Source organism: Drosophila nasuta, chromosome 3 (assembly GCF_023558535.2).
Source record: "Drosophila nasuta strain 15112-1781.00 chromosome 3, ASM2355853v1, whole genome shotgun sequence".
NCBI lineage: Eukaryota > Metazoa > Arthropoda > Insecta > Diptera > Drosophilidae > Drosophila > Drosophila nasuta.
The window spans coordinates 48,655,542-48,668,862 of record NC_083457.1 but is presented as its reverse complement, the minus strand read 5'-3'; the positions used below and the strand labels follow the sequence as shown (position 1 = coordinate 48,668,862).

General features: G+C 34.3%; 1 protein-coding gene across 2 annotated transcripts; it reads left to right on the top strand.

Moving 5' to 3' along the window:
- The first annotated feature begins 1,029 nt into the window (after window positions 1-1,029).
- LOC132791985 (uncharacterized) lies at window positions 1,030-5,946 on the top strand. Of its 2 annotated transcripts, none has more exons than XM_060801161.1 (6): window positions 1,030-1,212; window positions 1,463-1,554; window positions 2,599-2,838; window positions 2,947-3,084; window positions 4,031-4,210; window positions 4,328-5,946. In XM_060801161.1, the coding sequence occupies exons 3-6, from the start codon at window positions 2,622-2,624 to the stop codon at window positions 4,348-4,350; spliced, it is 558 nt and encodes a 185-aa protein (XP_060657144.1). In that variant the 5' UTR covers window positions 1,030-1,212; window positions 1,463-1,554; window positions 2,599-2,621; the 3' UTR covers window positions 4,351-5,946. The 2 variants fall into 2 exon arrangements, with proteins under 2 accessions (XP_060657144.1, XP_060657145.1); XM_060801162.1 differs by having other exon boundaries at window positions 1,460-1,554.
- The last annotated feature ends 7,375 nt before the right edge of the window (window positions 5,947-13,321 follow it).

Genomic DNA, 13,321 nt, shown 5'->3' with positions numbered 1-13,321 from the left:
AGAATAATATCACATTGCTGGTGTCTATCTGTTTCCAATAAAATCGATATTATTCTTATAAATATACTTAATTAATATACTGGAAAAATACTAAGATATATTTGAATATTATGTACTGTGGTATATTTTAAATGTAAAAGAATTTGGATATAGCAAATATATCATTTGGTATATTTCAGTATTTTTGCAGTATATCAATGTAGTATATTTTAGAATTATTACTGCAAGTATTTCGATGTACCAAATATAGATATCGGTATATTTCAGTATTTTCATAGTATATTAATTCGGTGTATTTTAAGAGTAAAAGTTCTTATTTGTTTGTAGTTAATATATTTTCATAGTTCATATAAAAATACTAGTTATTCATATTCATTTCTATTTTCGATTTGCAATATTTTGTTATGCTTGCCAAAAGTCGTCGCATGTTTATGCATACTCCCTAAGCATACCCCACTTTAGCTACAGGGTATATGAAACGCGATTAACATGACAAAATTAAAAATGTATAATCTATTTTTGAGCGTCTTGCATATGATAAGTTTAGCTGCTGCAGAAAAATGCGCCAAGAGAATTGTTGATTTTCTTTGTTGTTTGTTTTTTGGTAAATAAAAACTCATTAAATTTGGCTCGAAGTTGCAACAATGCGTGCATCTCGAAAACAGGAAGCACAAACAGGAGCAGCGACAACGGCAACGGCAGCAGCAGAAGCAGAAGCAGCAAAGAGTCACATTTGTGGTGGCAAGGATAAAAATAAAATCAAAAGCGTTTATTTTTGGAACATGCGCAGCTCATTGATAAAAAGTCCTGGGTGCGCTTATGCGCTCTCTCTCAGCATACAAATGTGGAGAGAGCCCAGCATAGACAACGTCACACAGAAAGAGAGGGAGAAGAGAGTGAGAGCAAGTGAGTGTTGAGAGAGTGATGGGAAGCGAGAGGAGAGCATAACATCCTTCAGGATGTATGTGTATGATGCGGCTGGCAGCCTTTTTGCAGCTTTTCGCATATTTGGCCATTCAGTTTGAAAGAGACGCGCAACGAGAACAGTTCAGAAAAATCCGTTCAAGAAATATCCTGGCACTGTGCTCAGCTTCAGTCTCAGTCTCCGTTTCAGTCTCAGCTTCAGTCGCAGTCAGAGTCAGAGTCAGAGTCGCAGCCAATTGACTTCCTCTTAGTGTGCGTGGCAGTTGAGCATTTTGTGTGTGTATAACGGTTAGTTTAAGATATTCCTATGTGTGTATTTGTGTGTTTCTCTGTGTTTGTGACTCGCTGCTGCGTAGTTTGACATTTTGCTACAGCAGCCACAGCAAATCATATTAATTACAGTTGCAAATAATATTCATAAAAAAAAGAAAAGTATATTAAATAACAGAGCAGAGTAATTAAATTTAATTTATATTGTTTTCGTGTCTCTTCCACACACCAACAACATCATCATCATTGTCATCGTCAACATCAGCAGCAGCTCATCGCTGGGATATTGCGTCACTGTACACGTTAGTTGAGAGCAACTTCTAAGGACGCTTTGTGCCAACTTTGTTTGCCAAGCAGCGCGTAAGTACGCAGTATTTTTAATTAAATTTGCATTTTTCCCTTGGGGTCAGCTTCGCATCAGCTTTTCGCAGCTGAAACGCCGAGGGCCAAGCACCAGCTGGCACTGAATTTTATGGCTTTTTTCTGGTCCCTAAAAAAGAAAAATGAAGGAAAAGAATGTTTCATTTTTATACATGATGCAACCCCCTGCGTAGAACTAGAATCAATTAAAATGTCTTATTGATATTCAATGGGGAGTTTACTTAATTGGAATAATAAAGAGCGCATTAGCAACTCAAAGGCAACGCTTTGATGATGCAAACACTTAAGAGGATTTTTAGGTAAAGCGAACTTTTGACTTTTAATGTTTTACAATTTTTAAAAGTAATTTATGTTTGAGTTTGACGGATATTGAATACATAAATAAAATATACATAATTTAAAATATATTGAAACGTTAATAAAATATTGTTTAAATATGAATTATTTAAGATTTAAAAACAATTAAATAAGATGCATTTCCTGAGCTTAATAGTTGTGTTAAAGAAGTATCTAAAAGTTTCCTCAAATGCTACTAAATACTATTTAAGCTTTTCAATGCCATAAAGAAAATTACTCGCTACACAATGCAATTCCCTACAGTTGAGTTACACTTCCTGTTTTTGCTTAACGCAACGCAAGAAAACGAATATTTACTGTGGTCAAGGCTTAAAATGCCGTGTCATATATCAACAGTTAAAGCATTCTTATGTATATTCATTTATATGCCAGATACACTTGGAATTTATTTTATTTTCCCCACGAGTGTCGTAATTGCGGAGCTGCTGTTGCTGCTTCTGCTGGTTTTCCTGTCTGCTTGTCTGTCACACGCTGCGTATGAGTAATATCATACATTAAAACTCATTAGAGACCGTAAAGCGTCAGTTTGTAGCTTTATGAAAACGCAACAGTAACTTCATTAATTAAATTTAATTAAATTATATCTCAGCTGCAATTTATTTCGTGACTTTTCGGTGAAACTTTCAACTCCAACTTCAACTTCGTATTCACTTTATTTTGTTGTAGGCAATCGAAGAGCAGAAAACAGAATGAGACATAATTGCAACGGGTTTTTGCTCGCCACGCTTGTGACATGGACGCTTGTGGCATGCAACTTAGTTAGTGGCACCACAGAGGGCCAGGAAACGCCATTGGCACTGCCCGTCGCCGAACTGACGCAACCCACAACAGCCATCCAGGGCGAGGTCTGGGAGGAGGATGATCACGAGGTCTTAATACGCAATGAGCGTGGCACAAAGAGCGATGGTAAGTTTTGCGCTGTTTGACGCACACTAATTGAATTATGAAGTTCATTAGCGAAACTTGGGCAACATTTTGTGAACTCTGTATAAACGTTGTGTGCATTTGTCACAGGGCTCTCGTGTCGTTATGGCAAGAATCCATGGACCGAATGTGATACCAAGACCAACACGCGTTCACGTACCTTGACATTGAAAAAGGGCGATCCTGCCTGCGATCCAACACGCACCATTCAAAAGAAGTGCAAAAAAGGTGAGTAATTTTTAATTAAAATAGATTTTTATTATCAATTAAATCAATTATATTTTTAACATTATATATTAAAAACTCTCTTTGTATTCAATTATATAAAATCACATTTCAAACATTTTTCATTGAAAAATGTTGGGGAATTAGTTGAGGGAATTATTTCAAAAACAATTTGATGATTTTACCTGAAAATTGATTTTATAAATTAGTTCTATTATATTTATTTAATGTTATTAATATTTAAATATTATTTTATTTTACTATTTTAATCTTATATTATATTAAAATATGTAAGATAGCTACAGGTAACCGTTACTCAATTTCAATTAAAGCAAAACAATGCAAAACAATTATAGTCAAAATATATCACATAAGTACTTAAATATTAAACATAAATACACCAAATTTTTTTTTTAAAATACCAACTTTATTATTATTTAAATAGTATTAAAACAATGGAAAAGAAAATATTGCGAATGTGGTATTGTCTTTAGGGTATGCCAAATAAACCGAAAAAAAATTTAAAATTCTCGAATACATCAAATTTATTTAAGAAATAAAATTAAATATTTGATAGTAATATACGGAAATATATGGATATATCAATATACTAAAGAAACACACATTCAAATTTTACAAAATAATACTAAATATTCGTTATTGTTTTGCAAAGGATAGCTAAGAAATGTCATAAAATGTACATTACAAATATTTTTATAAAGTACTAAGACATATTATTTAATTATCATTTTATATTTAAATTGCTTTAAATAATTGCAATCCTATTTATATAGTATTTCAAAAGTTTTAACAATTTACCATTTAAGGATTTAATCATTTTATACATATTAAAATTTTTTTAAAAATTGTATTTCAACAATTTGAACAATATTTCTATAACTTAAATTATATTTAATGTTACGTATTCCATTTTAAAATTTGTTTATAGCGTGCCGATATGAGAAGGGCACCTGGTCCGAGTGTGTCACAGGACAAATGACCCGATCTGATAAATTGAAGGCGACTAGCGATCCTTCATGCGAAGCAACACGCGTCATCAAGAAGAACTGCAAGCCCGGCAAGTCCAAGGACAAGAGCGCCAAGGAACAGCGCAAGAACAAGGACAAAGGTAGGCAAAGATTTATATTTTAATGAAATACACTTTATAATTTTTAAAAATTATTTTGCTTAACTTGGTTGGTTTTATAACAACGAATATGTTTTTCTACTTTCATTTGAACTGCAGCCGCTCGCAAGGGACGTGTCTAAATATTTTTGGTAGCAAAACTTACTGATTTTTTAAGTGTCAAACGTTAGTTTTTATCCCTGATACTCGTTTTACAATGGAAATATAATACAAGAAACCAAAAACAAAACAAAAATACAAGAATATGGAAATAAAAACGTAAAAAAAATAAACCCATATAGACATTAATTACCATGTATAACCGTAAAGCATTCTATTTGAATACATTTATTAAGAAAAATTGTAGTTTTGTTTTTTAACAATCGATATAAATAACACAGAGAGTAAATTTCAATCAATAAAGAAATCTAAAAAAGATTAAAATGTACCAACCATAGAACAAACATTTACTTTAACTACCCGATAATTTGGAGTGTTCCGAGTTACGATTTCTCGCGAAATTGACGAAAACCGAGTTGAATACTGTTAAAACTGACAGCACTCAAATCTGTTTGCACAATTTGCACGCGAAATTGTAATTGGGAACATCTCGGATTATCTTAATTTCACAGACTCATCATATATAAAAACCAGTTGGACTGTTAGATAACATGATAACCCTGGTAATTGTGAAACAATTGTAACTGGAATACTTTCTCATAGATCCATTAGCCGAGTTGTTCTTTAAATTATAACTTTATATAAATGGACAGAAAACGAAAGAAAAGTAAAGTAAAGTAACATAAAACCTTTCCATAAATAAACAAAAGTTATTTCAACATAATTAATGTAAAATGTTTGTCAGACAAAAAAAAACATACAAAAAATATCAGCTTCTGTATTTGATCTCAAATAAAAACCAGAGAGCAGAAACAGTGGAAAATAAAAACTACAAAAAAAGTAAACCAAGTGAATGATTGATATAAGTAAAACGTAAAAAAGAAAAACCAATTTTAGACATACATCAAATGCAACATTTAAAGAGAAAACACTTAGTGTAAATATTGTAAAAAGTAATACAATAGTATTGCAAAGTATTCGTAGTAACGAGACCCAAGATCGGCGAGAAGAGAGGAAGAAGAGGAGAAGAAGAAGAAGAAGAAGAAGAAGAAGAAGAGCAGTGATGAGGCCATGTCTAGGCACTACGCTGAATGCGATTGGCATTTTAAAAACACATATACAATACCCCCAACCATCATCAACTTATTTGCATATGATTAATAGTAATAATACTCAAATACACACACACTAAAACACATATACACTCCCACACACACACACACACAAACACAGACAGACATTCATGTTTTATTGAACTGAACAGAAAATGCGGAAATGTCGTGCACTATGACATTTTCCGGGAAATGCAACTTACATAACGTCAACAAACCTTTTATGCCGTTGTTGCGGCTGCTAAAAACAGCGCAATAATTATAATTACAATTATAAAACAAATAATAAATAATAATAATAATAATAATAATAATAGAACTTCAAGACCATGGTTCGTCATTTTAAAAATAAATAAAGAAGAAACCCAAAAAATTGACAGATTTAGAGCGTTGTTTATGACTTAATGGATTTATAACATAAACATAATTCTATACCGAATACCAAAAAAAAAAAAGAAAAACAATAGTTTGATCTATTATATAGCCCTCACTCAAGTGCAGTTCCAATGCACTGACTTATGTATGTACAGTGTTGGGTATACACAAGAAATACATGCATACATACTTATATATACATATATATATATACACGTATATACATAAATATTTCATGTCGAAACGTACATAACTTTAACTGAAAATTATTATTTCTATTCTATCAGGAAGCCTACAACAACATGAACAAGAACAAGAACAACAACAAAATAGTCATTTGCATAAATACATATTTACATACATAACGTAAGAATAACAAGCAAGACAAAATGATGAATGAAGAAAAACAAAATGAAAGAATGAAGGAAAAACGAAAAGAAAAAATAACAAAAAAAAAGTAACTTTACTTACATAAAAATATTATGAATAAAAACTTGACATGAAAATTTCAATAAAAACCAAAGCTAAATGAGTTTTTTCCATAACCTGTTGTTTTAAACACGAACATAGAACATTGAGCACATACTTTGGGTAGAAGAGGTGTAGAAGAGGTGTATCTAAAGCCAGTGTAGTTGAGAACAAGATACATCCGTGAGATACTCGTAGTAGATGCGCTTTGGCTGTGCGCCAGAATGGCGTGAAAAAAGTCATTTATCATCATGCAAATTAGCTTAAAGTCTGGCCACACTTTGCCTGCAGCATAAACAAGGCAAATGCTTGGTGGGCTAGCCAAAGGGAGAGGGAGAGGGAGAGGGCGGGCGGGGGAAATGTACACAGACGCTGCCAAGTTATCAGAGCGAACAACAATGAAAACAATTCCGTGTAAGGATTCTCTCGGCCTGGCATTGCTGCAATTTTCAGCAGGCAATTACAAAAAACTCAAAAAAAAAATGGAGCGACAACAACAACAACGATTATGGAAACAAGCGTAAAAAAAGTAAGAATGCTGCAGTCGAGTGTGCTTGACTGTTAAATACGCGTTACCCATTTCGAATAAAAGGATATACCACAAAAATATTAAAAATATACTATATAGCATATTTGGTATATTGAAATAGTACTACATTTAAAACAGTGAAACATATATTAATTAATTATACCGCAAAAATACTAAAAAATATACCATAAGTTATATTTGGTATATTGACATAGTACTACGTTCAAAACAGGTTGTACATACTAAAACATATACTAAATTAATATACCTCAAAAATACTAAAAAATTCCAAAGGTATATAGTACTACATTCAAAACATACTATACATATTAAAATATAAACTAACTTAATATACCGCAAAAATTCTAAAATATTTGGTGTATTGATACCATGGGCTATATTTGGTGTATTGATATGGTTCTACATTCAAAACATACTGTATGTTACATACTAAAACATATCAAATTATATCTCTATTTCTAATAGTCTCCATACGGACGGACGGACAAACGGACATATGTTAGCTATGTATATCGTCTCGGCTGTTAAGCTGATTCATAATATACATATATACTTTATAGGGTCGGAGATGCCTCCTTCTGCAGTCACAACGTTATAATACCCTTCTACCCTATAGAGAGAGGGTATAAAAAAAGGCGAGAGAGAAAAAAGCAGAAAATAGTTGAATAGAGAGCGACACTATTTCAGTTTCAATGCAAATTGTTGGCAGGCTCGGCCGAACAATGGAGTTTTCGCCTGGAACCTGCGGAAGCCGCCATGTTTGTTTACGTTCAACACCCAGCAAGTACATACACAAATACATGCATGTGTATGTGTGTGTGTGTGAGTGAGTTTAAGTGGGTGCCAGTGTGTGTGTTTGGAAGCAACGCCAACAACAGCAGCGAACGCAGTGTTTGCTTTAAGTGCCAGACAATATTGTGATAGTTTTTCGCCATTATTTTTACCAAGTCAGCAAAAGAAAAGAATGCATATATTAAATTAACGACAGCGCATTCTTGGCAACACTAGCGAAAATTCATTTAAAAATAATGCAGATATGCAGCTATTTGCGAAATTAAATTTTAAATGAATTTATTATATGTATATTAAAGCAATTCCAAGCCACAAAGAGCTGCAATCAACTACTTTACACTCAACCCTATAGCAGTATCATTATAGCTCATTAGCTGAGACTGTTACATAAAAAAATATATTATATATTTCCCTTTTTCAGTCCCTCTTTCATTTTTCGGTGTGTTGCTCTTAACTTTGTTTCAAAATTGACTTAAAATTTGCATTGCCTCGGGGAAATGGAAAGAAAATGAGAGACGAAAAGCGTAAAAATTGGCGAACATTATTGTGTGTGTGTGTTTGTGTGTTCCCAAGATGTATATCAAAAAATTGTTTATTTTTACTTGGGCATTCAATCATTTATTCAGGACACTGTAAACTTTTCGGGTGAGTACGACAACGAGTATAATAATAATTGCTTGGATATAAAGTTTCGCTTCAATGGATATTGAATTGTAAGTGCGCAAAAGAAGAATAAAAAACCCAACAAAAAAAAAAAACAAGGCAGAGAAATAACAACGAAGAAAAAGTGCTGAGCATGACAATGAACTGAAAGCAGATGCTGATACTATATAGAAGGAGTGAATCATCTGAGCTGAGGGATAAACACTGGATTATCACTATGATAGAGAGCGAGAGATATGTTTGGTATTTGATGCGATGCGATTGCTTGGATGTGTAAACAAGTTGAAGTTGAGCGAACAGTTGGTAGTAAATAGATATGCTATTTTGCTGTAAGCTAAATTAACCTTTTTCGGCAATTGCATTCGTTATACTCACTCGCAAAGCTTTAGCAAGTTAAGGGATGTGGCATTTGGTAACATTATTCATGCAATAAATCACAAAGGATTCCGCCAACAGACACTGGGATCTAGCATGAGTACAAAAATAACACAGCCAACAAAAGCACGACTACGACTGCGAGTTGTGTAAAAAGAAAAACAGAAAACACACGCACACAATTGCACATGTGTGGGTATGTGTGTGTGGAAATGTGCAATAGAAGCGGAAAATCTAGCAACTGGCGGAAGTAGCAGACGGGACGGAGTCCTGCTGTGTTTCTCCACCCTTGGAGAGAAAATAGAAATGGAACTCGAGCTGGAGCTGGAGCTGGAGATTGAGGGAGGCTCCAACCTAATACTGAGCATGTGTACTTGATTGCGGTTGTCTCTACGTGGAAGTAGTTCTGTACAGTGAAACCTCTTTGCTTGGCTAGTCATTATTGTGGTCGAAATTATGTTCTGCCTTCTCTCACTCTCCCACTCTTCCACTCTAAACATTAGCTAAAGTGCATAATGGCTAATTCGGTTGACTGCTGCCTGCATTTTGCCTGCAAGCCAAGGTCCGGTTACAACTCGTTAAGCTATCATAAAGGTGTGTCCTTGGGGCATGCAATTGACAGTCCCCGAAAGCAATAAAATGCCAAAAAGGCCATAAACAATGTGGTAAATTTCTTGTCAGCGACATCGCTCCTGTGCTTCAGACCAGGCTAAATTAGTCACCAGGCATTCAGATCATCTGTTGTGGATAACTCGAGTGTTTATGATGCGATTGTTATGAAATTTTCAGAACACATAAATTACTTCGTGATGAAAGCAGGTACTTAATATTATTATAATTATTATGAATGCCAAAAGATGGCTTACGTTGTTAATAATCTTATATGTTAATATATATATATATATGTAATGAACAAATTTTCAGATATGTTACTAGAAGGTTGCACTTTAAATACATTATTTGTATTTCGAATTGAAATGAGGTATTTAAAATAATTTCAAAGCAATAATTTCCTTCAAAACAGTCAATAAGTCACCAGGCACTCAGATAATCTGTTGTGGATAACTCGAGTGTTTATGATGCCATTGTTATGAAATTTTCAGAACACATAAATTACTTCATTATGGAAACATATACTTAATATTGTGATAATATTTATGATGCCAAAAGATTGCTTAAGTTATCAATAATCTTATAAGATATACATATGTAGCTAAAAGGTTGCCTATTAAATGCAAGATTTCTGTTTAGAAATGCATTGAGATATTTAGAATAACATAATTTTGAAGCATTATAATCCTTCAATAATAAATAATTAGTCACCAGACATTCATATGGTATGATGTGGATAACTCGATTGTGTATTATTATGGAATTTTCAAAACACATAAATTACTTCATTATGGAAACAGATACTTAATATTGTGATAATACTTATGATGGCAAAGAATGCTAAAGTTAGCAATAAATGTATAATATACTTATGTATATATGAAACTTATATACAGTAGATCGTCTCAGGAATAATTTTCAAATATTATTCTAAAAGATTGCTCATTAAATCAATAAATCAATAAATCAATAATAATTTTATTTAGAACAGCAATACAAATATTTATATTAGATTCAAAATTCTATAATCTTTTAATTACAAATTTAAAATTAGATAAATGTAGAACTTGTATTATAAAATTCTTCAAAAGAAGAACAATAATTCTCTAGCCAATATTCTGACAATATTTTGAATTATTGCATTTTGTGGTTTATTAAGAAATGAAAAGAAATATTCATAATATTATACAACTTCATAATCTTTCAAGCACTAATTTCAAATGATATAAATGTGGAACTACAATTTTAAAATCCTTGAATCCAACATATCGAATGGATAAACAAATAAATCAATATATTTTTACAAATTTCCGAAAATAGTCTTCTCCATAAAATTCAATTTTAAAATCCTTGAATTTAAAACACCAAATGGATAAAAATAAATGAAGTAGACTTTTGCATATTTCCTAAAATAGATTCATATCATTGATACTGATACGTTTGCTATTTATTTATCTTTTATAAGCTCGATTTTTACTCCAAAATCCATGACCTTCATAAGGCTCTGTCGTTGGCTCTATAAGCTCCCACTTAGGTTCAACGCTTTGCTCTCGCACACATTTGAAGTTGACCCTACTCTGCAGCATTAAGCAAAGTAATTCACATGATATATCATATGGACATATCAAATAACGAGCTAAATAAGTAAGTTAAATTTCATAAGGTTTTGTTTAGGCTTCGCATGAAGGACAAGGGCCCAGCAAAAGAAGAAACAGAGCCTGAGCCTGAGCCTGGACCACAGCCATGGCTAAGCCATTGGGATAAACACTTAGCTAGCCAAAAACAAAAAAAAAAAAAGAGAAAGAACGAAACAAAAATGAAAAACCCCAAAAGGAAAGCGTTGGGAAAAAAGCTTAACAGGATATGTTGGTCAGAAAAATCCAATTACTTATAATTTCATATATGAGGGCAAGTATGCGAGTGTGTGTGTGCGTTTGTAGTGTGTGTATTTAGGTGCGTGCACAACGACAAGGGTTGCATATGCCATGCCGGAAAACTCAAGTGAGTGTGTGCGGTTGTGCGAGTGTGCGTGGGCGTATATGAGTGTGTATGAATGTGTGTGTGTGTGTCGAGTTGAAAGGTAAAGCATGATGGCAGCAAATTAAAGCGCCGTAAACCCTTGCACAGGTCTTCTTGACAAACTGTTGGGCCATATGTGCGAAACCGGCGGCTTTTCGAGTGGATAAAAAACAACACCGAAAAAATTTGGGGGAAGGGAATTGGTGAATGGGATTGAGGGGAATTGTGGCGGCGGCGCGGAGGATTTTTGAAAAACAGAGGGGCGTAAGCAATTTCAACTTAATCATAATTAAATTAACACGTTACAAAGTTGCTCGACGCCAATGCCAACGCCAACGCCGACGACACTGCTGACGTTGACGACGATGAGCGAAAAACTGGGTGTGTGGAAGGATGGAAAAGTCTGCACTAATTTGAAAATAATAGAATGCCATAACTCAGGTGAAGAGGAGTAGAAGCAGGTGATAAGCAGGAGACAATTTGATATAGATGTCATCGAACATTCATTTGCAAAGTCCCAGCAGACAGAAGACGACACCAAAACCGAAACCGAGACTGAGATGTCACAAAAAAACCTCAGCGAAGCGAGGGCAAAAAGTAGCAGCGTATAGAAAGGAGTTAACGCTTAAACCGTTTGGGAATTAGAAGCGTACACTTGGCTGGTCTGGCATGTATCGTTATAGCACGTATGCAAAGCAATTCGCAGAACTGGCAATTTGATACTTGACATTTGTTGCTGCTGCTTCGGCTGCCGGAACTGAGGATGGAGCTGAGGAAAAGCCAGACGACAGACACTTTTGGAACTGGTATTGGGTCTGTCTTTGGTAAGTATAACTTTTTAATATCGAGGACGCAGATGTAGTAGAAATAAAAAAAGATGGAAAAACAAAATATATAGTAGTATGTATGTATATATAGAGACATAGTCGTATACTTGTGTCGCATGTGTAATCATTTCACTCGACGTGTCGCCAGTATCATGTTGCAATTGAATTTGATTGTGAGTCTGCGAAAATTTATGTGCCGCATCGCATCGCTGGTCGCCCGTCATGTGTGCGACATTTGCTTGGGGTTTGGCTTGGCGTTATGAGAAGAGCATCATCTATCCCAGCATCCATTGAACCATTCATTCATACATTGGGTATTTGGTATCGCATATCAGCATCGTCATCTCGAACATGACGCTGCAGTCGCTGTCGTAAGTTATTGCACTGTCCATATGCCATTATCGGAAATAAGTAAATTATTATTGAATCGCATGACGCTACACATGCTTCTAACTACTTAGTATGGTATAAAGTATATACTATAGTAAGAGTGTGGTATGTAGTAGACAAAGTCTAGAAGATGGATGGCGCCTTGGACGTGGCTTTGTTTAGTTGCATTAGCCAAGAGTTAAGAGTGGTCATTGCACTGTTTAAGCCCTGACACGAGCACATATCAATAACGGCAAAACGCCAGAAAATCCCCGTGAAAATCAAAGTGGGTGGTTTTTTTTTTGGGAAAGCAAAAAACAGACAGCGAAAAGAAAAGACAACAACAGCAAAAAAACGCAGCCAGCAGCATAGCAACACAAAGTAAAGAAGAAAATCTGAGAAATTTTGAGATACAATTTCCCAGCAAAACAGAGAGCAAAACCTAGAGAGACAGAGAGAGGGAGAGCGTAAGCGAGAGAAAGAGAGGAAAGAAGTGCGCCGGCGCAGAGAGTGACAGAGCGTTGTCCAGAACTGTTAGCTGATAAAACACACAAAAAGCAAAAAACAGCAAAGCAAAGTGGAAGATGAATGTGAATTCAGCTCATGCGCAGCAAAGCAAAGCATAAAAAAACAAACTGAGAAAATAAAACAACAAAAAAAAACTGAAGCACAGCATATGAGAATATGAGAATTGTATTTAAAGCCAGAGGAGCCAAGTTGTTTACTGTCTTTGCTGAGGCAACGCGAACTCTGCACATAAACAAACAAATCTTGTCGGGTTGTCTGAAAACCGCGCAGCTCTCTCCCTCTTTCCTTCCCTATCAACAGAACT